The sequence below is a fragment of the Rhipicephalus microplus genome, chromosome 1, assembly GCF_043290135.1.
Source record: "Rhipicephalus microplus isolate Deutch F79 chromosome 1, USDA_Rmic, whole genome shotgun sequence".
In the NCBI taxonomy this organism is placed as follows: Eukaryota; Metazoa; Arthropoda; class Arachnida; order Ixodida; family Ixodidae; genus Rhipicephalus; species Rhipicephalus microplus.
This window is the reverse complement of record NC_134700.1, coordinates 63,336,124-63,362,764: the sequence shown is the minus strand read 5'-3', so window position 1 is coordinate 63,362,764 and position 26,641 is coordinate 63,336,124. Positions and strand designations below refer to the sequence as shown.

The window sequence follows — 26,641 nt, the reverse complement described above, 5'->3', positions numbered from 1 at the left end:
CAAACAACATAACGCAGGGACACACTAAACACACAATAGCATGATAAACACACACTAACACACCCAACACACTAGCACATACCCAAGGCGGCATCGCCAACGCCTGACTTTACACGCGGGACCCCGGCGCCAAGCCCGCGGTGCCGAGCACCGGGGACCCGCGCTACAGACAACCGTTCGCGGCAGCCGCCACGCGCAGAAGAGGCTCGCTCAACGCTCGCCCACCGCCAAGGCCTGCCTTCCGCCAGGGACCACTGCCGGCGCTACCACTCTACCAACAGTGGTACTCAAAAAGCGAACACAACGCCATCTATCGCCCGGCGGTGGTCACCACCGAAACGAAGCCTTGGGGCGAGACACGTGCGCCACGCGGCGCAGACAACTTTACAGGGGGGGTGTCAGCACCCCCACATTCCCCCAACCTTAAATCAAACCATACCCCGAAATCAAAAAATAGCTACACAAGCTTTAACAAAAAAATAATATCGCACGACCACAATGTCCTTGCACCACGACACCGCCGCCGGTCGACACTGCTGCACTGTCCGGCTAGACTTCACCTCAGTACCGGCCCCGCAACAGCAACGTTGCCATCGGCGCGACGATCTGTCGCTAGCGCCGACACGTCTTCCAGTTGCGACCAGCACTCGCGAGGGCGCCGGACTGCAGGCAGTTGCGCAGGTCCCAGGCATCTCCATCGCCCGACCTCACGACCGCATTCCTGGCCAACGACGCTGACGATGTGCAGGACAGCCGGCCGTGGATGACATCCCTCCCGCTGAATACATCGACAAAAAACAAAACTCGAAAGAAACAAAGGAGCGCGGCCCAGGGGAGGGAGCTTCAGGCTTTTCGGCCACGTGGTACGGTGGTCAGTACTGCTAGCTAATACATCGGTGGCGGCCGAGACGCCCATCAAAATAAAAACAAAAATCACTTTTCCTAACTCGTGCTCACAAGAAAAAAAAAGTGAGGGAAGCGGAGCGCGACACCTCAACGCCACGATCCACCTAGTTGTGCCACGTGCGACAGGCGGCTGCGTAGAGCCTTAGGCCTAATGAGTCGCTCGGCAACAACCGGCATCCACCCAGCACCCAGCCTAGGCGCAGAAGAGGCAGCCGCGAGGAGACGTCCACTCTGTGAGGTGGCCCTATCGCTCGCCGCACACAGCAGCTTACCGAGCGATCGGCGTCCACCGCCCCGGGCGGTGTCACGACGCCTCGGCGTCGAGCCGCAATACAAGTCAGCAACGACGCCCGGCTCCCTGAGCCCAAAGAGATAGAAGAAGCTATTCACAGAAAATCGGACCACCCACGAGGCTTCCGTACTCACTCGCTTCGGGCCTGGCCTACAAACCACGTGCTCTAGGCCTTGCTCGCCCCAGGATGCGGACCGCATGGCTCTCGTCCTAATTCAACAACGTTTTTGAAAACTAACAACAAAAAATAACAACACTTGCGAGCAAAAAAAATAAATAGAAAGTCAACTTGCCGACAAATTGAAACACGTTACAAAACCAATCTCCTCGCTTCTCAACAAAGCACACCACCGACGCTAGCAAATAAGTCCCCCCTAGGCCTACTCTACTCCGGCTCTAACAAAATCCCTGTACCGAACCGCAAAAACTGTCGTCCGATACTCCAAGAGCTCCACGTTGGGCAGCCAGTGTGGGGGTCTCGGCGAGGTGAACGAGCGCATCGCCACGCCACGCTCTTGGAGTGAACGGACACCGTAGACGCGGTCGGTACAGCACCCAACATGCACACATTTATTAACTAATTTAGACGACGATATCGTCCGCCGAATGATACATCAATTTTAACTAACACGCTACCATACAAACAACATAACGCAGGGACACACTAAACACACAATAGCATGATAAACACACACTAACACACCCAACACACTAGCACATACCCAAGGCGGCATCGCCAACGCCTGACTTTACACGCGGGACCCCGGCGCCAAGCCCGCGGTGCCGAGCACCGGGGACCCGCGCTACAGACAACCGTTCGCGGCAGCCGCCACGCGCAGAAGAGGCTCGCTCAACGCTCGCCCACCGCCAAGGCCTGCCTTCCGCCAGGGACCACTGCCGGCGCTACCACTCTACCAACAGTGGTACTCAAAAAGCGAACACAACGCCATCTATCGCCCGGCGGTGGTCACCACCGAAACGAAGCCTTGGGGCGAGACACGTGCGCCACGCGGCGCAGACAACTTTACAGGGGGGGTGTCAGCACCCCCACACGTCATGTGGGCACTGCTCAAGCACGGTGAACAATACGATGGTCTGGCACCCAACAATACACATGCGAGAGGTGCACATGCCGAGAACGGTAGATATGCTCCCGTCGGCAAGCATTACTGCACAATTAACAGGAGGCGTGATCACTTTTCGCAGTTTACTACAGAGAGCAGCGCTCATGACTGAAATTTGTGCGCCAGTGTCTATGAGGGCTGTAACGGTAACGTCATCCACCAAAAGGTCCAAAATATTGCGGCGTGTAGGAATCGTCAACAGAGGATTTGCAGAATGGGTCGTTAATGCAGCGTCACGTCCGGGAGCTGCATGGTCTAGTTTGCCGAGGTTGAGGGCCCAGGTCGTGCAGGGGACCTGGATCGAGAAATCATCGGCGAGAGAGATCGGCGGCCTTGGGGTGATGGTGACCGGCTGAACCTTCGGCCCTGAACGTTAGTAGGAGGCTGTGGATCGTACGAAGTAGAAAAGCGGCGAGAATTGCCTTCAAAGCGACGCCATGTCCCAGTGTTCCAAGATGAATTGGATGTCCAACGATTGCGACGGTAGCGTGCAATGTGGCCGGCGCGAGAGCAGTGAAAGCAGATCGGTCTATCATCAGACGTTCTCCATTCAGCAGGGTTCCGGTAGCGGGAAGGGTAGCGTGAAGGCTACACCGGAATCTGGCTAACAGAAGCCGAGCTCTCGGTAGTGCGAACAGCGCAAACAGGTGTGATGCCGAGATTTGCTATTTCTTGGCGAACGACGGCTTGGATGAGGGAGACGGTGGATGCGTTGTCTTGAGGACCGTCGGAGGCGATGGCTGCAGGAGCCATTGCTTCGAGTTCGCGGCGAACGATTCGGGTGACGTTTTTGGACGATGTAGCTTGCGTGAACTTGGGGCTGTCTTCGCAGGTTGAAGTGGCTGCAGTATTAAGCAGACGCGCAAACTGGCGGGTTATGCGACGATTTTTGGCGTGCTCGAAACGCTGACATTCCTTCACAACCGCGTTGACGGTGGCGCAATCTTTAACGATCAACAGATTGAAGGCATCATCGGCAATTCCCTTTAATATGTAAGCGATTTTGTCAGTTTCGCTCATGTTCTCGTCCACCTTTCGACAGAGGCCCAATAATACGTCCTGTATGTAAGAGACATATGATTCTGTCGATGTCTGCACGCGACATTCCAGGTCTTTCCTCGCAGCCTGCTGTCGCCCAAACGGCCTGCTGAATAACTCCACAAGCTTCAGTTTGCAAACGTCCCAGTTGGTCAACTTCGACTCGTGCGTCTCATACCAGGTGAGCGCTGTATCCCGCAAGTAAAATACAACGTTGGCCAGCATCAACGTAGGGTCCCACCTATAGTATTCACTCACGCGCTCGTACAATGCGACCCAATCTTCAACATCCACCTTGTCCTTGCCTGTGCCCGAAAAGGTTCCGGGGTCTCGTGGAGGCAGGAGAATCAGAGGAGGCAGCTGCTGCTGCTGCTGTTGCGGCTGCTGTTGCGGCTGCTGTTGCGGCTGCTGTTGCTCTTGTGGGTGGGCCTGTTGAGCTATTGCAGGAAAATGAAGGTGGCGACCACTCCGAAGTTCCGTGTTGGTTTGCCGGGAAAGCCAGGTAGGCGTACCCAGCACCTCCACCAATAATCTTACAAGGCTATGTATATTTGCCGATATTTACGATGATTACGCGCGACGGCAATGCCTGGCACACTGGCGGGCTGGGACCAGTCTCTATTCACTTCCTAGTTTTTTCTTTCAGGCAGGGACCCTCTACCGCTTCATGCCCGAATCCCACTACTGCCTTGTGGCAATATCGGCGGCGTTTTGAGTGTTTTGAGAACTTTTTTAGCGTCACGAGTTCTCTGGCTCTGTGTATACTTTTGGCTAATTAGTTCTGTGAAATATAATTGCAGGGCAATACAAAATATAATTGCAGTCATAGCTGGCTCTTTTATGTACGCAGTGCTAACGACGAAATCCTATTTTTACATTTCGAAAAACTACAAAATATAATATGCCTACAAAGTGAAAAGAATGGCAGACACTTATAGTTAGTCTACACAAAGTTCATACGACTTGAGGCTGTTGAGTAAAAGTAGGAAGTCTCCTGCAAACTTCCTTTATTGCACAATGCAAGAAAAAAATATTAAATGCGCTCTAGCTGCAACTGGGAGGAATACACCAGGCAAGGCAGGAATTAAAGCTGCCATGTTGACTCCTTGGCAGGCAACTGTCCACAACATACACTTCATCCTAGCTCTCAAAACAAGGTTTTTGGCCTCACCCTTCTTCACCGTATCAACGCCACCACAGTGTCAAAGATCTATTAAACCGAGCCACATCAGTTCGCGAGTGAGCCACTGTCCTCCTGTTCCCTGAAGATGCTTATCTCGTCGTCTTTGTCTGACTGCCTTCGATCTTTGAAGACTGAACTAAGAGCTTCCAAAACAACAGCCTATTAGAGCGCTGAAGTTAACCAGACTGCAGTTTCTTTAGCGCACCTGTGGCATGTTGGATGTAACGGGGCATGTCAGATGTAACTGCCTTGCTGGCACAAAAAATTGGCATAATTCGCATTGAATGGTATGCTTGTGATAAAAGTCACTCCACATCTGCAGTTTAACAAAGGCAGCTCCTGAAAAATTAATAACTCGCGAGTCACGTGAACCACTCTACGGAGTCACTCAGGAAGAAACGGGTGCAGCGTACATGAGAGCGTAGCTGCAAACTCGAAATATATTTCAATGTCAGCACACACTAATGAAGTCCAAGTGTTCTACATTACCCAGAGCCCTCAACTATGACATGTCACATAGCCTGAGTCACTTTTGGACATTAAATTTCACAAAACAACACAAATAAAAACAGTGTACACACGCCATTATATCGATATATATCCCCGGGCCTAATTTGGACCCGGGCCTAATACGTTCTTGACCCAGGCTTGAGCTTGGCCCGGGTCCGATCTGATCCTCCCTTACCCAGCCTGACCCTAGCCGGTGAGCCGGGTCAGCCCCAGGCCTGTGCAGTGCTCTAGTTCACACTGCAGCAACCTGCAATGTATGAGAAATTCTAAAGAGTGTATGAATATTGAAATTTTTGAGTGTTTTTCTAATGTTTTCTTTTCGTTCAATTCGCCTTGGAATTTTACTATATGAACTTTTCTAACTTCCTAAAACCAAGAACAGGCAGTGGCCCCTTCAAATTTTTCTTAATATGCTTCTCCCAATACTTTTTTGCAGACTAATTGGTTCATACTTGAAAAATCGACTTGCTGCACAAACTTGCAAGAAAACGAGAAGGGAGACAGAAAAGAGCGCAGCTGTTTATTGTTGTTTCATGAAGCCAACATATACATGCTACTCTGCGCTTCCACGATGCGCACAAAACCAAAATGCTGTAAACAAAGCCACCCCAAAACAAATCAAATGTGACAACTGCCACAATGACAAATGTGAACAATGGCAAATGACAAAAGTGACACCCACGACAATCTGAACTGCGTATTCACGAGGTTTACACTCTTATTATTGACAGGCTGCGCTCTTTCCTGTCTCCCTTCTCGTTTTCCTTCTAGTTTGCGGAGCAAGTCAATTTTTCAAATGCTTCACCCGATCACATCATCATATTGCAACAAAGCTGCCTTTCAGGTTCTGCTATGATTGCAAGTTTTCAACTCGAGAAGACATTGATTTCAACATGAAAGTGATGCAGGAGAAATGAGGGCTAAGTTACTGCTGTTTTCACCTGACCTTTTGGCAAAAAGTCTAGAAAAATGGTCATCGAAAATTTTTAGCATCCAGCATTTCTCTGTTCTTATATATTGGCTAGGCTGGTGTGACTAGTAAACTGTTGGTTCGAAATGAATTCGAAGTGAATAATGACTTTAGTATATAGCACATATTAAAGCAAAATTGGGCATATTTGTCATAACCCTACTAACCTGCACAATTTTTTTTTTAATTCAGACAAGGCCTGTGCAAATGTTGTTATTTTTAGTTAGAACGGGTGGAAGTGCTGCGCCAATTGCACCATTCCTCACCAATCTGACTTGCTGTGCCAGACTGTGCATAAATGGCAATTCCCGCAATAATTGTCGATTGGAAACGTAAACTGCCAAATCTAGCTGATCATTGTCATCAACCGAACAGCACTGAGTGGTGGCTACACAAAGGACACGGTTGCATCCATATACAGTGTAGTTCAATCAGGATCACGTAATTCGGTTCATTCGTGGGGCTTGCTAGTGCTCGTCTCAGTGCTGTTATCGCCGTGGTTTTACTGAAAAACTGGTGACATCAACATGAGCAGCTGTGAATTATCTAGTAATGCAGTGAAACCTCGATAGTTTCTACCAGCTGGAAACGCGGCATGATCATGCATTAAACAGCAGCACGTGTTTACAAGGGCAAATGTGCATCTCCTGACGTGCGTCATCGCCACCACTAAACAAATACTGTACCACAGCAAATGTTGCCCAAAGTACCCACAAGGAAGTATTTTATTTTTTTTTTTGCCGAAGTGCGGAAAATATAGTAGGCTTGCACTCTCGCACAACTGTTTTTTAGCGCTCAGTGGCTGCACCAAGGAGCATTTCGAAACTATTACAGTATCTCGCATGCGCAGTGACTGAAATAGCTACAGAACGGACCCGATTGGCTTGTCGCTATTCATGTGCGTAGCTCCACGACGATCTGATACTAAGCGAAAACTGGAACTTTCATTAAAACATGGAGCGACTGCATGGACTCGGTCATCACCTGGTTAGTTGCGTGCAGCGCGGCGCCAATGCTTTCCGTCGCTGCCGGCAGCTAGTTGTGCCATGTGCGTGGATTTGCCGTGTGAATTGTTCGTCCCCACTTCGCTCCTCGCCCTGCCGCGGTGGTCTAGTGGCTAAGGTACTCTGCTGCTGACCCGAAGGTCGCGGGATTGAAACCCGACTGCGGCGGCTGCATTTCCTATTGAAGCGGAAATGTTGTAGACCTGTGTGCTCAGATTTGGGTGCACGTTAAAGAACCCCAGGTAATCAGAATTTCCGGAGCCCTTCACTACGGCGTCTCTCATAATCATATGGTGGTTTTGGGACGTTAAACTCCACATATCAATCAATCAATCAATCACTTTCCAGTGTGAAAACAAGGGCAATGCACGGTGCTCAGAGTAGCAGGGGGACAAAGGATGGAGGGGTGCGTAACAAAAAGCAGTCGGCGGCATGGAGGAAGGAAACAGCTTTCCTTCCTCCATTGGTCGGGGAGAGCGGCTACTAGAGCGACGCGGAGGTAGGGTCGGCATTTAACTATGAGAATATATGGGCACCTCGCCGATGCCTGATCGGTGGTCGAAATTGATTTCCCGGGAAGTCGGCAGACCGCAGACTCCGTTCGCTGTAACCGATCAGCGACGCTCGGAGACATTCATTGTAAGTGCGATTTTGTGCCATCGAACCAATGTGTATTTTCACGGTCACGTGGGTATTGTTAGTTTTAAACGGAAGTTCGTTTTAAGTGGGGCCGTTATATGTGGGCTCGACTGTAGTACAATGCCGTAAACTACTTACTAAAAGCTTACAAGTATCTTGCATACTTTAGTAAGTGAGTGATGCTGCATACAGGCCGAGCGAAACGACAATGCTGATCACACAAACTTGTGGCAATAAATTGTTTTATTGCAAGTCAATCGACATTTACATGAAATAAAGGTCAGGTAGTAACGTTTTAGCATGTACAGCAGTGAACAATATGCGTGCATCAGTGTTCATGGGCAAACTAGGCACGTACTACGCATAGCTCCAGTGCAGGTGCCTGGAGCACAGAAGCTGTGCAGCGCTGGCTGATATATCCATCGCACTCCATGAAACGTTCGCTGCAGTAAGTGAAGGTATACTGATGATGTTCCAGCACTTCTGTAGATAAAGATGTCGTAACACCCCGTTTACAGTATTCGGCAAACTTTCTGTAATTAATATCAACGTATCCGCATGAAGCCAGCCGCAATGCACGAGCCAGCCCTGCATGCGCACGGTACTCCGCTGAACAGCCAACGCGCGTGAAGAAGAGATTGAGGGTGCTCGAGGCAGAGGCTCAAGAGGACTACCGCCCTAGGATCTTCTTGATTGCTGTGCATCGTTCACTTTGTGCACAAGTTCGCCCTTAATAAACCGTGTAAATAGAACATCCTTGCTGTGAGGCTGCTACATTCGTTACATTTTCTGGTGGAGGTGCTGGGTAGATGATTCCAAACCCCACGAGAGAGCGAAGTCCAAGCCCTGACCATCCGCAAGCCGTGGAGCTTACGCCGGTGCACCAACGGATCAGTCACCGTATTCGAGGGGTTTCACCAGAATTTGGACCACTTCCCCCTGTGCCAAGGGCATCAGCGACGGAAACAAGAAACGCCCCCACCATGACTAGCCAAGTTGCACCATCACAGCTCATTGTCAGCCAACCCGTCATACCAAAGGTGTTCCATGGTGACCCGTTCGAGGATGCCGAAGACTGGCTGGGTTATTTCGAGAGGGTGGCAAACATAAACCAACGGAACAAAGCAGGCAAGTTGCGCAACGTATACGTCTCTTTGGAAGGCGCAGCGCAAGTGTGGTACGAAAACCACGACGCATCTTTGACGTCCTGGGAAGAGTTCCGGCGGCAGCTACTGTGTACGTTTGGCAACAATGATAGCCGGGAAAAGGCAGAAGCAGCTTTTCGTGCACGGAATCAATGTACAAACGAGACTGTCGCTATGTACATAGAAGACATGTCCCACCAGTTCAAGCGAGCTGATCTCAATATGACTGAAGACAAAAAGGGGTGTCATCTCATGCATGGGGTAAATCAAGAGCTGTTCCCGGGACTCGTTCGCAATCCGCCGCGCACTGTTGCCGAGTTTCGGTCGGAAGCAACGACAATAGAAATGACGCTGCAGCAGAGAGCCCGGCAATAGAATCGTGACGTAGCCTGTACATCAGCAGGGGTCTTCTCGGCAAACGTTGTCAATAATCTTGACACTCTGCGGGAGCTTGTCCGGTCAGTTGTCAGGGAGGAACTACGCAAGCTGCAGCCACCCGCTTCACCGGAACTGTCAATTGCGAATGTTGTCCGAGAAGAAATTCGGCAGGCCATACGGGAGCCGCAGAAGGATGCACCACCGACACGACGCGCGGTAACTTATTCTGAGATGCTCAGGCAGCCTGCTGTCCACTGTGCGCCTATCGAGACACCTGGTACTTACGCACCGACAACACGTAGCCCGCACAACATCGTAGAGGGAACTCGCAGTGCACCTCTTCCGACCGAGACAAGACCTCGGAAAAGCGATGTATGGCGAGATGTGGATTGTAGGCCCCTGTGCTTCAACTGTGGAGAGGCTGGCCATCTGTACCGGTTTCGCCGATATCGTCAAGCTGGTCTTCGAGGATTTGCGGTCAACGCACCGTGTCCGCCAAACGGCGAAAGGCCGTCCGACATCGAGGAATACCTGTGCTCACGTCAGAGCTTCGACCTACATCGTCGTCATCAACCGGGATCACCATCCCCTCTACGTCAGCGCTCGCCAAGCCCACGTTCCTTTCCAAACGCACCTAGGCATTGTTCGCCTAGTCCAAACTCGGGAAACTGAAGTGGGCGACCTGTGGAAGCAAGGCCGCTGGTGATTCGAAATACAAAGATCCTCCACTGCGACACCAGCGTGACGACGACGATGACTGTCTCTCTCCAGGTAAAGAAGTGCAGTGATGAGAAGATAACTTCAGACTTGCCGTTGTTAATTGACGGGCTAGAGCTCATGGCTTTAATCGATACCGGTGCGGATTACTTTGTGATAAGATAAGCTACGATTTAGCGAAGTGCCTCAGGAAAGTTCTGACTGAATGGAGTGGACCTCAAGTACGTACGGCAGGCGGTCACCTTATTACGCCTCTCGGCAGATGCGCCGCAAGAGTTGAGATACGATGTTTCACATACGTTGGGGACTTTGTTGTCCTGCCCGTATGTTCGAGAGAAGTTATACTTGGAATGGATTTTCTGCAAGCAAATGGTGCCATTATTAATTTGCAGAGGTCCAGCGTATCATTTTCGACGGAACAAGCTTTAAAGGTAGCTCGAGCAGACGAGCAATACACCACTCCACTGCGCATTGTCGATGATGATGTGACTGTACCACCGCAGAGCAGTGTAATGGTTCTAGTCAGAAATGATACGTTTGGCGACTACGAAGGTGTGGCAGACAGCAACATGGATGTTTTCCTGAAAAGAGGTTTGTGTGGCACGAGGGATTATCCAGCTACGAAACGGGTACGCAGACATCCTCCTGACAAATTTCGGGAACGAATTCTAGCACATCGCAAAGGGGACAGCCATAGCTTTTCTTCATGAGGTTTGTGAAGCCACAGAAATATGCAGCCTTGGAACAACGTCAACGGATATGAAACCAATATCTGATGTCTGCGACGTAACATTCGTAAATCCTAACCTTTCAGTGATCCAACGTCAACAGCTATACGACCTTGTACGGGAATTCGGCAGCTGTTTCTCCAATAGTTCAAAGGTACGACGCACGACCATTGCAAAACACAGGATCGTAACAGACGAGACAACCAGGCCGATACGCCAGCACCCGTACCACGTTTCACCAAAAGAAAGGGAAGTCATCAAGAATCAAGTACAGGAGATGCTTGAAGATGATGTTATTCAACCTTCTAGCAGTCTGTGGGCATCTCCTGTAGTACTTGTTAAGAAGAAGAAAGATAACACACTAGGGTTTTGCACCGACTACCGAAAATTAAATGCTGTGATTAAACGGGATGTATATCCCCTCCCGGGTATTGACGACACATTAAACAAACTTCGGTGTGCCAAGTTCTTCTTATCACTAAATTTGAAAAGGGGATACTGGCAGATCGAAGTTGATGAACGTGATCACGAGAAGACTGCTTTTGTTACCCCGGACGGACTCTATGAATTCGAGGCTCTCTCTTTTGGTCTCTGTTGTGCGCCGTTAAACGTTCCAACGCATGATGGACACTGTACTTTCCGGATTGAAGTGGCAGTGTTGCTTAGTGTATCTTGACGATGTGGTCATCTTCACTGCTACATTCGAGGAGCATATCAAGCGCCAGTGAACCGTGTTAAAAGCAATTCGTTCGGCAGATTTAACCATCAAGCCAGAGAAGTGCCAATTCGGTTTCGAAGGGCTTCAATTCCTTGGGCACGTTGTCAGCGCCCACGGTGTGCGCCCTGATCCTGAAAAGACAGCCGCCGTTGCAAGGTTCCCGGTGCCAGCAGACAAAAAGTCAGTACGGAGATTCCTAGCTCTCTGTGCTTACTATAGACGATTTGTCAGAAATTTTTCGCAGATTGCAGAACCCTTGACGAAACTTACGAGAGAAGATGTACCTTTCCAGTGGGAAACCGAGCAACAAAGCGCCTTCAACAAATTAAGAAAACGGTTGCAAGAGCCCCCAATCCTTTCTCATTTCGATGAAACAGCTGACACGGAAATACACACAGACGCCAGCAACATCGGCCTAGGATGCATCCTAATACAGTGGCAGAATGGCGAAGAAAAGGTGATAGCATACGCCAGCCGGACTCTAACAAAAGCGGAGACCAATTATTCGGCCACAGAGAAAGAATGCCTTGCCGTCGTCTGGGCCATCAGTAAGTTTCGGCCTTACTTGTATGGTAGAGCATTCAAGGCAGTTAGCGATCACCATGCCCTTTGCTGGCTCGCCAACCTCAAGGAGCCGTCCGGACAACTGGAAAGGTGGAGCCGCAGACTGCAAGAATTTGACATAACTGTGGTATACCGATCTGGCAGGAAGCATACTGACGCCAACTGTTTGTCATGGGCACCTGCAGACACAGCACTATCAGATGAAGAGGACTTTCCATTCGTGGCTGTTGTCGAGACTTCTCAGATAGCCGAATTTCAACATGCGGACGAAGAATTGCTCTGGCTCATCAAACACCTGAAAGGAGCTGACGTACAAGTACCTCGTATATTTTCTCGAAGCCTCGCGTCGTTCTGCCTCCGAGAATATGTCCTCTACAAGAGAAACTTTAAGCCAAACCGTGAAAAGTTTCTGCTTGTTGTTCCCGCAACTATGCGGTAAGAAATATTGCAAGCGTGCCATGATGAGCCTACGTCTGGACATTTAGGGGTCACTCGAACGCTTGCACGAATCAGTCAGCACTATCATTGGCCCAAGCTATTGTCTTCAGTACAACGCTATGTTAGAACATGCCGCGAGTGCCAAAGACGGAAAGCGTCTCGTGCTAAGCCAGCGGGCCTTCTGCACCCGATAGACCCACCGAAAGCACCTTTCCAACAAGTTGGAATGGGCCTCCTTGGACCATTCCCGACATCTTTACTTGGCAAGAAGTGGATCGTTGTAGCGGCTGATTATTTAACGAGATACGCGGAAACAGACTCCTTGCATCGAGGAACGGCAGCTGAGGTCGCCAAATTCTTTGTACAGAGCATAGTGCTACGACATGGCGCTCCGACTGTTGTAATCACCGAATGCCTCCTGAACATGACCCACACTGTTCGCAGGAAAACTACCGCATATCACCCTCAAAGCAACGTCCTGACTGAACGCCTTAACAGAACTCTAGCTGACATGGTATCTATGTATGTGGACGTCGAACACAAAAAGTGGGACTAAATTTTACCGTACGTCACCTTCGTCTATATTACCGCCGTACAAGAGACTACCAAGATTACCCCGTTTCAACTAGTTTATGGTCGTGTAGTTACCACAACACTGGACGCTATGTTACCTATAGATCAAGATGACTACCCTTCTGATCTCGATGATTATATAGAGAGAGCGGAGGAGGCCCGCCAATTAGCAAGGTACCGAATATGTCACCAACAACGAATCGATGTCGACCGCTACAGCCGAGGAAGACGTGAAACACGATATGAAGTTGGTGACAAAGTGTGGATATGGACCTCAGTACGACGACGAGGCCTGTCTGAAAAACTCATTTGTCGATATTTTGGTCCTTACGAGGTAGTACAGCGACTCAGCTTATGAAGTCAAGCCTACAGGACATGGGCATTCCAAACGACGCAACCCCACCAAGCGTGTACACATTGTGCGCATGAAACCGTACTACGACCGGTACGAAGACTAGCCACCCCACTTGCTTGCTGTACAACCATTTCACTCTTACAAACCGTCCGAGACGGAAACGCTGCATACATTATCATCGAAAGCATCGGGGCGATGCCTCTTGAGTGGGGGGATAATGCCACAGGAAATTACCATTGCTCCGCACAATGCGGACGTCGGGAACCAGAGAAACGCTAACGGCACGACTACGAGCGACGAAGCCAGCCGCAATGCACGAGCAGGCCCTGCATGCGCACGGTACTCCGCCGAACTGCCAACACGCGTGAAGAAGAATAGAACGAGGGTGCTCGAGGCAGAGGCTCACGAGGACTACCGCCCTTGGATCTTCTTGATTGCTGTGCGTCGTTCACTTTGGGCACAAGTTCGCCCTTAATAAACGGTGTAAATAGAACATCCTTGTTGTGAGGCTGTTACATTCATTACAATATAACGTGGAACTAAATTAACATTCGTTATTCTGAAAACTTTGATATTCTGAAGGTACATAGTGGTAAAAAATTTTACATTGAAACTATCAGCAGTCGGCGCGGGATTTTTTAAAAGTTTGCTAAACTAAAATGTTCGTTAATGTGGTGTTCGTTCTGCCAAAATTTCACTGTATTGACGTCTGCAGGGCAGATTTAGAACCATGGACTCGAAGGACTCAAAGGACTAAAAGGGAGCATGCTCTTGTCCGCCACATCAATTGAGCTTCCACAGAACCTTAAAGAGGAGGAGAGGCTGAGAAAATGACATCTTTTTCCTTTCATGTGTGAAGTGGTGTTAGCAACAACATGGCTGGACGAAATCATGTACATAAATACGATTCGGCCCCTGCATTGCCTCATTCTTGACAAGACAACTGTAAAGTATTACCCCACCGGGTCTTCATCAGCCTAGCTGAAATAGTTTTATCTTGCTCTTTCATAAGACTGTGCTTAATAATTCTCTGTGGCTTTTTTTCTGCAATTTCACTTTAAAATAATAGAAATTTTTTTAGAAGCTATTTGAAAAATATTCAGGGAATATTTGAAATTGCATTGCACCTAAAATTTTGCCATTTTCTCAGCTCTACTGAAAACAGCTGTACAGATTTGCACACCTACAGGCCAACCAAATAGCAGAATATTGCTGCTTCATGGCATTGGATTTGTGTTAGTATTGCAAACGTGCAACAATTAATATATTGTTTCAGGTGAGGCAGCTGCTGTTCCTAGTTCCTTGTCGATGAAACGTGACAGGCACTGGAAGCAAGTGGCCTATCTTTGACCTATGCTGGCTGCTTGTCGATCCAGGACATGCATAGCCTTGGCACTCTTTTAGAGATGAGAATGCAACAGTGCGTTTACCAGTGACATTGTGAGTGCCGGTGTTTAGGGTAGGATTTCCATTATCTTGTGAGTGTTCTGTCTTAGTGCTGAATGTTAAAAAATGTAGTTGCAATATGACACTTTGGACCCTGCAAAATGTGCACTGCAGGAGCGCAGCCGCTACCTTTTGGATATTGTGGCCCTGGCAGACGAAGCCTTGGCAGCGATCGACACCCTTGAGCTGCTCGCGGCACTGGGCACCCGCACCGACAAGAAGGACAGCAGCAACAACAAGCAGTACGTTCAGCTCTTTTTTTACTTTCCTCTCTTTACTAAGTGCTGCAGGCCACATTGAATATCTTAAAACTGCTCTTCAAAGAATATTCGTTGTTATTAGTTTTGTATAGAAGCAAAAGGTGAGGGTAAATGGTGTGAAGAGGTGAGCCATGCGCCCCATTTTTGTAGCTGTTGCAAATCTATCAATTCAGGCTCATTGGGTATCACTGTAGGCAGGTAGGTAAGGAGGAAGGGTCAGAGCGTCATGTTTTGCTAAGAAATGCAAGAAAGGAAACTTTAATCATCGCCTAATGGTATGTCGATAGAGCTGCGGGTAAACGGTGTCAGAGCAGCAGGAACACTTAAGGGTAGCACACCGTGACACGACACTAGCCTCTATACAAGTTACCATGGACCATCGATGAAATGACGATACAATCGCAGGAAAATAATGGAGAGGCTGTCAGCTTACTGAAAAGTCTTCTTGCTCTCGTTCTGACATGACATATTACAACAACTTGTAAATGGAAGATACAAAATTTCAACGCTATTAGGTCGCATGAAGTACCTCATTGAAGTATCTGTGATGATGAGGCAACATCATATGTGGGCAAAATTTTGGAACTGATTCGCTCACTCCTAAAATATGCTTTGTGCTTAGCGCTCTCTCGGACTCGTACTCACCATACTCATACTCGCACCCACAAAAATTTCCGTCTACTGGGCATAGTTTGACTGATTTTCACCAAAATATTGCATACCCGAACACACTCACACTCACGTCGACTCATGAATCCGTTAGCCTACTGAGTCGACTCATGAATCTGTCAGCCAAGAATGAGCTTGTTCGACCATATTGCCAATGCTCTTCAAAACCAATATTTCATGTAATCAGTGCTCATCTTGGTGCCTTTTGATATATAGTACAGTAGAATGTCCATGATATGATTATGGTTTGTCCGAATTTCTTGATGATACACATTTTAGGGTTGTTTCAGACAGACTAGTTACATAAAACGCACTGCAATTCGGTGTTATACGAACGATTTTCCTAGCCACCGTAGATCATACAAACGTGCTATTGACCACTGCACATGAGCAGCTCAACAGGGCTTGTCTTAGAAAAAAGGCCTATTCACGTGCGCATATTTCTGGACGCTCTGGCATTTCGGTTCTCGCCTCACTTCTCAGGTGTGAATGCTCTCTGACTGCTTAGGGCCACAAGCTTTTTGCTTAGGGCCACCAGCTTTCTGAAGGCTTTCTGACTGCTTAGGGCGACAAAGCAAGTAAAAATCTGGTTATCTTTGCCACTTTTGCTCCATTTGAGGCCAAGTGTGAATGCACTTTAATTGCTAACAGCATGAGTGAGGAAACTACGGCATAGTGTTATTTTTTTCAGGCAGCTCGCTTGAGAGACAGCGAAGACAGAAAAGTTCCAAAAAAAAAAAAACACGGACTTTTTCAGCTAGTACAGTTGAACACACTTATATCGAACTCGAAGGGGATATCAAATTGGTTCGATATATGTAAAATCAATAAAAAATATAGAGGCCCCAACAGCTTACCTGCAGCGGATCATCACCTACAATAGGCGCATATAAAAATGACAACTAATTCAGCAACTGATTTATTTGCATGAAAAAAATCGCTAATCTTGGCCTGCTTCTTCGTTTTTAAAATGTTGACGCCAGTCCCGATCTTATCAAGGCCGTCCATGTGCGACAGCTCGGTTCCCTCCATGTGGCCAATACAATGGCAAATGATGCCGGATGCTGTCGCCACTTCAGCGGCAGAGTACGCATGTGTAGCCAGCGCCTCATCCGGACGATGCTCCTCGTCACATGAGCTGTCGGCCTGGACATTGCAGTTCGCTTCCACGAAGTCGTCCACGGACACTTTGTGTGGAACTGCTGCAGGGAAGCAGGACAACTCGCGAAATGTGTCATCTATGCACTCGTCGTCTTCACCTGTTTTCGCAAGTTCCGCTGCCTCAAAGTCTGCCTTGCGGAAGCAGTTGACCAATGTGTCCATCTTCACGTCTCGCCAGGCATTGATGATCTCCGCGAGAGAAAAAGTCGTGGAGATCTCCGGCCACTCCTTCGTCATCCACTGCTGGGTGTCCTGGCTGCTGACAGCTTCGCTTTTGCCAGAATTGGTTTTGCCAGCGATGATTTAGCTTTGCTTAAATCGTGAAGCCACCTGCTGTTGTTGGCGAAGTTGTTTCACCGAGTGCAGCAGCAAACCATTTGGCCTTAGCGATCAGCATTGAGCCATCCACCAGAATGTTCTTCACGCGCACTTCTAAAAACCAGACATAGAGTGTCTTTTCTACATTCCTGTGGGCACAAGCACGCACATGACAGGCTCCTGACATTCGCTACTCTGCCGCCTTTAGGTTGATCTCTGCTTTGCTCTTCAACAAGGTACTCAGAGTGCTCCGTGGTATCCCGAAGTCATCCACGCGACGGTTGTACATTTCTCGCCCACCTCAACACGCTGAATAGCCTTCAACTTTGTCGCAAAGTCAAGGGTCTTGCACTTCTTGATGCTGGCCATAGCTACACTAGAAGTCGACAACTCAAGGAGTCTGCAGCGGCTATGCACACCACTCACCCAAAGGAGAAATTCTGCACATGCGGTGCTATGTAGGCGACGCGACAGCGAAAGCAACGAAGCGCTCGCGAGGCGATGACCACCTGTGAGGGCAATAGCAAAAGGCGCGAGCTGTGGTTGGCTGATCAAAACTTGCAAAACAGCAGCAGCAGCAGCAGCAGCAGCAGCAGCGGCGGCAGCGAAAGGAGGAGGACGGCGGCTCCTTCGTGCCTGTTCTCCGAGCCGACAGGTACGCGCAGAAACTATGAGAGAGAAAAAGAGAAACGAAAAAAAAAAAGGTTCCACAAGTTAGAGATTGTGTAGTTGGAGCCCTCTCGCGCTTAACTTTTTCAAGCGTTTCAGGTTTTAATGGAGGCGTGGTGCCGCACGAATAGCGCGGAGGTCGCCGGGCGCTGCGAGTGCCAAAACATGCCTTCCAACTTGGGGGCCGAGCCACGGTGCCGCCGAGATCACGAAGGCAGGGGAGGGGGGGGGATTGCTGAAGCGCACCTTCCAGCTCGTGCGGCGTTCGATATATCTGAAGGTGGGTAAAAATACTGTTCGATATAAATGTGCGAATTTTTATACTTTTACCAAGGTATTTCAAGGGGATAACTTACGAGTTCGATATACCCGAAAATTTGATATACAGCAGACTCTCTGTAAATGAAAATCTGTTAACGAAACTACTGCTTAAACAGAACTATTGCCTCTGCAATGCTTGGTTTTGGGCTTGTATTCTGCTTTCATGTTCACCTCTCGGTAAATGGAACTCCTGTTATTTGCAACACATTTTCCCGGTCACTTCAGGTTTCGTTTACTGAGAGTCTACTGTATGTGGCTTCGATATAACCGTGTTTGACTGTAGTAGTTGATCGCAGTAAAGTTGTGTATTTTGTCACGTGATTTATTAATATAAAAATGTACTGGTAAACCGCGGAATGTCAGCAGGCCGAAATCCAAGCAAAGGCAAGCTCAGGTCGCACTTGTGTATCACTAAAGCTGTGGCCTGCCTTGCTGGCTGCTTCATTGTCATCTCGCATTGTTCCCTATATTGGACCCCAGTGAAGAGTGTAGCCATCCTGGGGATTAAGGCATTGTCACCATAGCGGGGTCATAATACGGCTTCAGGCGACTACATGTACGATTTCTCTATCACGACGCCGTAAGTCATCAGACGGTGTCAAAGGCTCAATCTCATAATTTACCGGTGGCGTAGAGGGGAGGATGTGGTTGGGTCCGGGGTATCAGGCCAGTAATTTCGACGAAAGGCCAGGAGTACTCGGCCAAATCCAGAGCCAGCTTTGACTTGTTTTGGTTCATAGCAATTCGAGATATAAGTATTGTTTCTAGGTGAAAATAAAAGAATACAGGATGACGGTGCGACCAGAAAAAACGAGGTCTGTATTAACAGAACAAAAGAGCAGCCACTTCGACTTCTTCTACCTCGGAGGAACCGTGGGTGCTGTCCACGCTCATCACTTCATTGTCCTCTGTCTTCTTGCCCGGCCTTTAGCTGTGACATTAGCCTCCCATTCAAGAAAGCATCGTCCCGATGCTTTATAATAAAAGCGGTTTGTACTCGTTGGAAACGCATGAGTTCATTAGGAGAAATAAGGCTTCATGCGTACCACGTGCACAACTTCTGGAGCGTACCTTTGACGCCTTGAAGAGTGTGTAGTATCAGGAACAACCTCATAATTAATGTCACTGAGACGTCGCAGAACTTTATGGGGACCGAAGTACCGTCTTAACAGTTTTTCTGAGAGGCCACGGCGCCGAATAGGTGTCCATATCCAAACTTTCTCTCCTGGCTCGTAGGAGGCTGGTCGGTGACGAAGATTGTACCGTCTTGAATCATAGTCCTGCTGGCGACTAATACGTAGGCGTGCAACTTGTCGGGCTTCTTCGGCCAGCTGAGTGATATAATCAGCATCCGTTTCAGCGTCTTCGCACTCGTGCGGCAGCATAGCATCCAGCATAGTGGTGACTTCACGACCATGAAGAAAGCGGAATGGTGTTGTTCTTGTTGTTTCTTGATGAGCCGTGTTATAGGCGAACGTGACATACGGCAAGATCTCGTCCCAGTTTTTATGCTCCATATCGACGTACATGCAGAGCATATCCGCTAGTGTCTTGTTGAGACGCTCCGTGAGACCATTCGCTTGCGGATGATACGCCGTTGTTCGTCGGTGGGGTGTGCTACTAAGTTTTAAATTTTAAAACTGTCTGTAATAGTTCGGCTGCGAATGCAGTTTTTCTGTCAGTTATTACCACTGATGGAGCACCATGCCTCAGCACCACATTCTCTACAAAAAATCGGGCTGCTTCACTTGCCGTGCCCCTCCCCAAAGCCTTGGTTTCGGCGTAACGAGTGAGGTAGTCGGCGGCTACTAGAATCCATCTGCGACCTGCTGATGAGGTTGGAAATGGGCCCGAAAGATCCATTCTGACTTGAGCGAATGGAGTAACAGGCACGTCAATAGGATGGAGGAGGCCTGCTGGTTTGACGGGTGGAACTTTTCTGCGCTGGCAATCAAAGCACGTCCGAACATAGTGTTGAATGGTCGCCGTCAGTCTTGGCCAGTAGTATTTCTGCCTCACTCTGCACAACGTACGCGCGTGTGATGTTGTACCTTAAAAATGCGAGCATAGCAGACGACAATACCACATCATTTAGAAGATAAGAAGAATGAAGATGCATTGCAGCGCGCCCATTAAAAAAAGAAGAGACGCTCGCGGAGAACGAAGCTGTTCGGACGCCGGCAAGACGACGCAAGGGAGCCTAGGGCGAACCCGCAACTACGCGCGAGGTTCGAAAGGCCGGGTTCCTGTCCTCGAGCCATTGACGTCCTCGGGGCACGGCGTGTCGGCATGGTCAAGCACGAGTTCTCGGTGAGTGGTCCTGTGGACATCTCCGGTACGGCGAGCGCCCTCGAAAGGCCGGAGCTGCTGACCACGTCCACCGAGCCGACGTCGCTGACAGTGTGCGGCTACGCCTAGACCTGGTGATGCCCTCTACAGTGGTATGCTGACCTGGCACCCAAGCGACGACAGCATCCGAGCACGCAACGGATCCCACTTCAAGGCACCGGGCTACGGCACAGACTGTGAGACTATTTACTCTTTTCTTTTGTGTGTGAACTGCGTGCGGGTACGACTGATAGTACTGTATGTGCAATAGTTTTTTTTTGTTCGTCCAATATAACTCCCTTTTGTTTTCCTCACTGTCTCCATCTTCCTCGCGTCACACGCCTTGCTATGTGACGAACCTAACACACGACATATCTGGCGTCCGCGAGACAGGACTACTTTGTTACATCTAAGGAGAGTATCACATCGCATATGTGTGTGTGACAGTCGATGATGGAGGCAGATAAGCTGACGGCGATCGGAAAGGAATTGGGGTTAAGTGGGCCAGCACTAAAAGAATGGATGGACCAAGAACGCGCACGCGAAAAAGAGGCACGTGACGCTCGTCTGGCTGAACGAAATGCCGCGAAAGAAGCCGAGGCAGAGGCAGTCGCTAGATTACCCAAGCAGAGAAGGAAGTTCTTGAGCTCAAGTTAAAGTTGCATCAGTTAGGTGCAACAGCAGGTAGCACAACTACTGGGCAGCTTACCGAGGGTACGCCCGCAGGCACCACGCAGAGCTACCAAAGTCCACATAAACTCATCCCAGCCTTTAACGAGGAACATGATGAGCTGGACGCATATATACAGCGATTTGAGCGCGTCGCTGCTTGTCAAGACTGGCCGCAAGACAAATGGGCCCTATCACTAAGCCTTTGCTTGACCGGAGAGGCCTTGGGTGTAGTTGGTAGGATGGCACCAGAACATGCCACGGACTACGTGACGTTGAAGAAAACGCTACTACAACACTTTAGGTTCACAGAAGAAGGCTATCGGACAAAATTTCGATCAGCAAAACCAGATAATTCTGAAACGGGCACGCAGTTTGCCGGGCGTCTATTAGGTTATTTTGACCATTGGCAAGAAATGGCCAAGACAGACCGGACCTACGATGCTCTGCGGGACAAAATTGTCTCGGAGCAGTTTCTCGCACAATGCCATGAGAAACTCGCTGTGTTTCTTAAAGAAAGAAACTGTGAAAGCCTTGAAAAACTTGCGGAGGCTACAGACCGCTACTTGGAGGCCCAGGGGTTGATTAACCTTGGCAAATGTAAAGGCGATATCCTGAGCAAGCCTCCAGGTCAAACACGAACGTCTGAGCGGCAAGATGACAAAGAGAAACCGCAGTGTTTCCTTTGCAACAAAAAAGGTCACAGAGCTGCTGATTGCTGGACCAACACAAAGGGTCCAGGTACAAAGCCACCCTTTTGTGGAAAATGCCGCCGCACTGGGCATAAAACAGGTGACTGCTCCAAAAGGGCCAACAGCGTTGAGAAGGCCTCATGCTCTTTTCAACAAAGAGATGGAGCCAAGATAATTAATTCAGAGTCGCAGGCTTCCCTTTGTGTTCCTTATAGTCCGGAGTGCGAAGAAACGCACCCAGCCAAGCTGAAGGAAAAATCTATGCCCACGGGCGAAGGTATACTCGAAGGATATCCCGCAACAGTACTGCGAGATACAGGATGCGATTCAATCATTGTCAAAAGGTCTCTTGTGGCGGATAGCAAGCTGACTGGAAAGATTTCCTCGATTTACCTCCTGGACGGACGGTTGATGAAGCTGCCTGAAGCACACGTGGAAATTTTTTCACCGTTCTTCACTGGCAAAACTCGAGCCCTTTGTATGGATACTCCTTTATATAATGTTGTCTTGGGAAACGTGAAAGGCGTTCGAGATGCTCACAATCCTGATAACGATTGGAAGAGCCGTCTTTACACCCAGAGCACTGCAGAAGAGTATTCTGGCGCAGAAAAATCCGGTTCTGCACACGGACCCTTGTATGCAAAGACTTCAACATCGGCTGCAAGGAAAACACGTTTCAAGACAAAAGTGGCTGCAGAAAAGCGACAGGCAGGAAATCCACATCTACTTCGGGCTCCAGTTATTAACCCCTTAGACATGAGCCCACAGGACTTTAAAACCAAACAGGAGGAAGACAGCAGCCTGCGGAAATGCTTCGAAGCCGTTAACAAAGAGGTCAAGACAAGGTTTGGTAAAATATTGTTCCTCACGAAGGACGGAATCCTCTATCGCAAGTACACCCTTCACTCTAAGAGGCAGGTGAATCAGCTTGTGGTACCAAGGTGCCTCCGACAATTTGTTATGAAAATGGCCCACGAAGGCATCCTTTCGGGCCATCAGGGAATTAAACGAACTACAGACCGGGTACTCGAAGAGTTCTACTGGCCAGGGGTTCAGTCAGACATCACACGATTTGTTAAATCGTGTGATATATGTCAGAGAACTATTCCCGAGCACTTGGTGGGTCGTGTACCTCTCGGCAACACTCCTATAGTTGACACCCCTTTGAAGAGAGTAGCCATTGATATAGTGGGTCCATTATCACCGATGTCAGAGGGCGGAAACAAGTACGTACTGACAATGGTGGACATGGCAACGCGTTATCCCGATGCTGTAGTACTGCCGAGCATCGAGACAGAGAAAGTCGCTGAGGCACTTCTGGAGATGTTCTCTCGTGTAAGTGTCCCACGGGAGATAATCAGTTACAGAGGCACGTCATTCTCGTCACGCCTAATAAAGGAGCTAAGCCGACTTCTCTCTTTCAAACAATTGCCAACAACCCCATATCATCCCATGGCTAATGGCCTTGTAGAGAGGTTCAAGGGTACTCTGAAACAAATGATAAGAAGAATGTGTCAGGAGTGTCCGAAGAAATGGGATCGGTACCTGGCACCCTTACTCTTCGCTTATCGCGAAGTTCCCCAGTCGAGCTTAGGCTTCTCCCCGTTCGACTTGCTCTACGGCCGTTACGTCAGAGGTCCCCTGGCGATATTGAAAGGATTGTGGGCCACTGATCATCTTGATGATGATGTGAAAACAGCCTATCGGTACTTAGTCGAACTGCGGAATTGTCTTGAAGACACCTGCCGATTAGCCAAAGAGGAGCTTCAGAAAGCAAAAATGATACAGAAGAAGCATTGTGATCGAAAGACCAGACAACGTCAATTATCCCCTGGAGACAAGGTTCTACTTCTGCTTCCATCGGATACCAACAAATTGGCTCTGACATGGAAGGGACCATTTTCTGTCCTTGAGAATAGAAATGATGTCGATTATTTAATAGATCTCGGTACCAGCAGCACAATATTCCATATCAACCTATTGAAAAAGTATGAGGAACCGCTGCCTGCACCACCGCATGAAGCATCAGCTGTTTGCCGGGCGGATGACACCGAAAGCGACGAGCTATCATGCGTTCCATTTCAACGAAAGGACTACTGCACCCAGTCTCATACGCAAGCCGTATACTGCAACCATGCGAAGCTGCTTACTCTACAGTGGAGCGAGCGGCCCTGCCTTTTACGTGGTCGGCCCGGAAACTTCATATCGTCTTATTCGGACGCACATTCATTCTACAGAGTGACCACAAACCGCTTGTGTACGTCACATCAGCCAAGCATGTGAACAGCTGCGTGTTACGGTGGAGACTCATCTTTATGGAAGTGCGTAGATTGCATGGGCCGTTCGCCAACTCTGTGAGCAACGTCTGCATAAAGAATCGATGCTCAGTGGTATGAATTGCTTAAGATGTAAACCTTACAGCGCGATACAAGTATCATGACGCTTTAGTTCTGTGACTTGTTTCTTTTTTTTTTTTTTGGTGTGTACTTCTGTGACCGAATGTGCGGAGTGTGCGGGGCTCGGAACTGCTATAGTGTGCAGTGGTGCTTACGTGTGTGTTTCCGTCTGCGAACCAACGTGTCCCGTGCCCCAGTGCCCTCAAGTTCTTCTACCGGAAGAACTTTCTTAAGTGGGGGGTGATGTGATGTAGTACCTTAGAAATGCGAGCATAGCAGACGACAGTACCACATCATTTAGAAGATGAGAAGAATGAAGAGGCATTGCAGCGCGCCCATTGAAAAAAGAAGAAGAGACGCTCGCGGAGAACGAAGCTGTTCGGACGCCGGCAAGACAACGCAAGGGAGCCTAGGGCGAACCCGCAACTACGCGCGAGGTTCGAAAGGCCGGGTTCCTGTCCTCGAGCCATTGACGTCCTCAGGGCACGGCGTGTCGGCGTGGTCAAGCACGAGTTCTCGGTGAGTGGTCCTGTGGACATCTCTGGTACGGCGAGCGCCCTCGAAAGACCGGAGCTGCTGACCACGTCCACCGAGCCGACGTCGCTGACAGTGTGCGGCTACGCCTAGACCTGGTGATGCCCTCTACAGTGGTATGCTGACCTGGCACCCAAGCGACGACAGCATCCGAGCACGCAACGGATCCCACTTCAAGGCACCGGGCTACGGCACAGACTGTGAGACTATTTACTCTTTTCTTTTGTGTGTGAACTGCGTGCGGGTACGACTGATAGTACTGTATGTGCAATAGTTTTTTTTTTGTTCGTCCAATATAACTCCCTTTTTTTTTCACTTTCTCCATCTTCCTCGCGTCACACGCCTTGCTATGTGACGAAACTAACACACGACAGCGCGTAACCCAGGTGGCCGGATGTTGGTTCATCGTGGCATGCCTGTAATACTTCGCTTCTTAGAGATGTTGGGACGACGAGTAAGTAGTCGTTTTTGTGTGGCGTGAAGTTCATCTTATACAGGACGTCGTTGCGCAAGCAAAATGACGAAAGCCCTCTCGCAAAAAGTCTAGGTACAGCTGAAGTGCGACCCTCTAAAAAACGTATTATGGGTTCTAGTTCGGGGTCGTCTCGTTGCAGCTGTGCGACAGTTGCCGTGTGTACAACTCCGACAAAGGCTGTATCGTCATCTTCTGCCGTCGCAGGTTCGTATGGCGCACGAGAAAGGCAATCAGCGTCTGAATGTCGCTTCCCTGATCTGTAGACCACCGTCATGTCAAATTCTTGAAGCTTCAGGCTCCAGCGCGCCAACCGTCCTGAAGGGTCTCTTAAATTCGTCAGCCAGCAGAGGGAGTGATGGTCGCTGACAACATTAAAAGGACGACCATACAGGTATGGGCGGAATCTTATAACCGCCCACACCACCGCAAGGCACTCTTTTTCCGTAGTGGAATAATTTTCTTCCGCACGTGAAAGAGTTCTGCTCACGTAAGCAATTACTCGTTCGGCGCCATCCTGCCACTGCACGAGTACAGCTCCTAAGCTGACATTGCTAGCGTCGGTGTGCACTGTTGTCGGTGCGTCATCATCAAAGTGTGCGAGGACTGGTGGCTTCTGAAGGCATTGCCGCAGCTTGTCGAATGGTTTTTGCTGCTCTTCATTCCATACGAATGCGACGTCTTCTCTGGTAAGGCGGGTCAACAGCGAGGCAATGCGCGAGAAGTTCTCAATGAAGTGTCGGTAGTAAGCACACAGTCCTAAAAATGTCTGACCGCCTTTTTGTCAGTTGGCGCTAAAAAATTCATAACGGCAGCTATTTTTTCAGGGTCAGGCCGCACACCTTCACTACAGACAAGATGCCCCAGGAACAGAAGCTCTTCGAAGCCGAAATGGCATTTTTCCGGCTTAAGCGTTAGTCCGGCAGAACGGATAGCTTGAAATACTGAATGCAGTGTCGCCTGATGTGTTCGTCGAATGTGGCAGAAGATACGATGACGTCATCTAAATACACTAAGCACGTCTGCCACTTGAGGCCTGATAGTACGGTGTCCATTAGCCTCTGAAACGTTGTTGGTGCTGAGCACAAGCCAAATGTAATTACCTTAAATTCAAAAAGGCCATCAGGTGTCACAAAAGCTGTTTTCTCTCGGCCTCTTTTATCGACTTCTATCTGCCAATAACCACTCCTTAGATCCATCGACGAGAAATAACGTGCGTGGCGTAGTCAATCGAGTGAATCGTCGATACATGGAAGTGGGTAGACGTCTTTTTTTGTCACCTGATTCAGCTTGCGGTAATCCACGCAGAAACGTAAGGTGCCGTCTTTTTTCTTCACTAATACAACCGGCGAAGCCCAAGGGCTTTTCGACGGCTGAATAACATCGTCTTCAAGCATCTGTCGCACCTGCTTTTCGATGGCTTC

At 49.1% G+C, this 26,641-nt stretch overlaps 1 protein-coding gene across 1 annotated transcript in view; it reads left to right on the top strand.

Moving 5' to 3' along the window:
• The window catches only part of TppII (Tripeptidyl-peptidase II), a 236,372-nt gene that overhangs the window by 159,042 nt on the left and 50,689 nt on the right, over nucleotides 1–26,641 (top strand). The window contains exon 26 of the mRNA XM_075873097.1: nucleotides 14,843–14,970. Coding sequence (XP_075729212.1) covers nucleotides 14,843–14,970 — 128 coding nt within the window. The remainder of the gene's footprint in view (nucleotides 1–14,842; nucleotides 14,971–26,641) is intronic.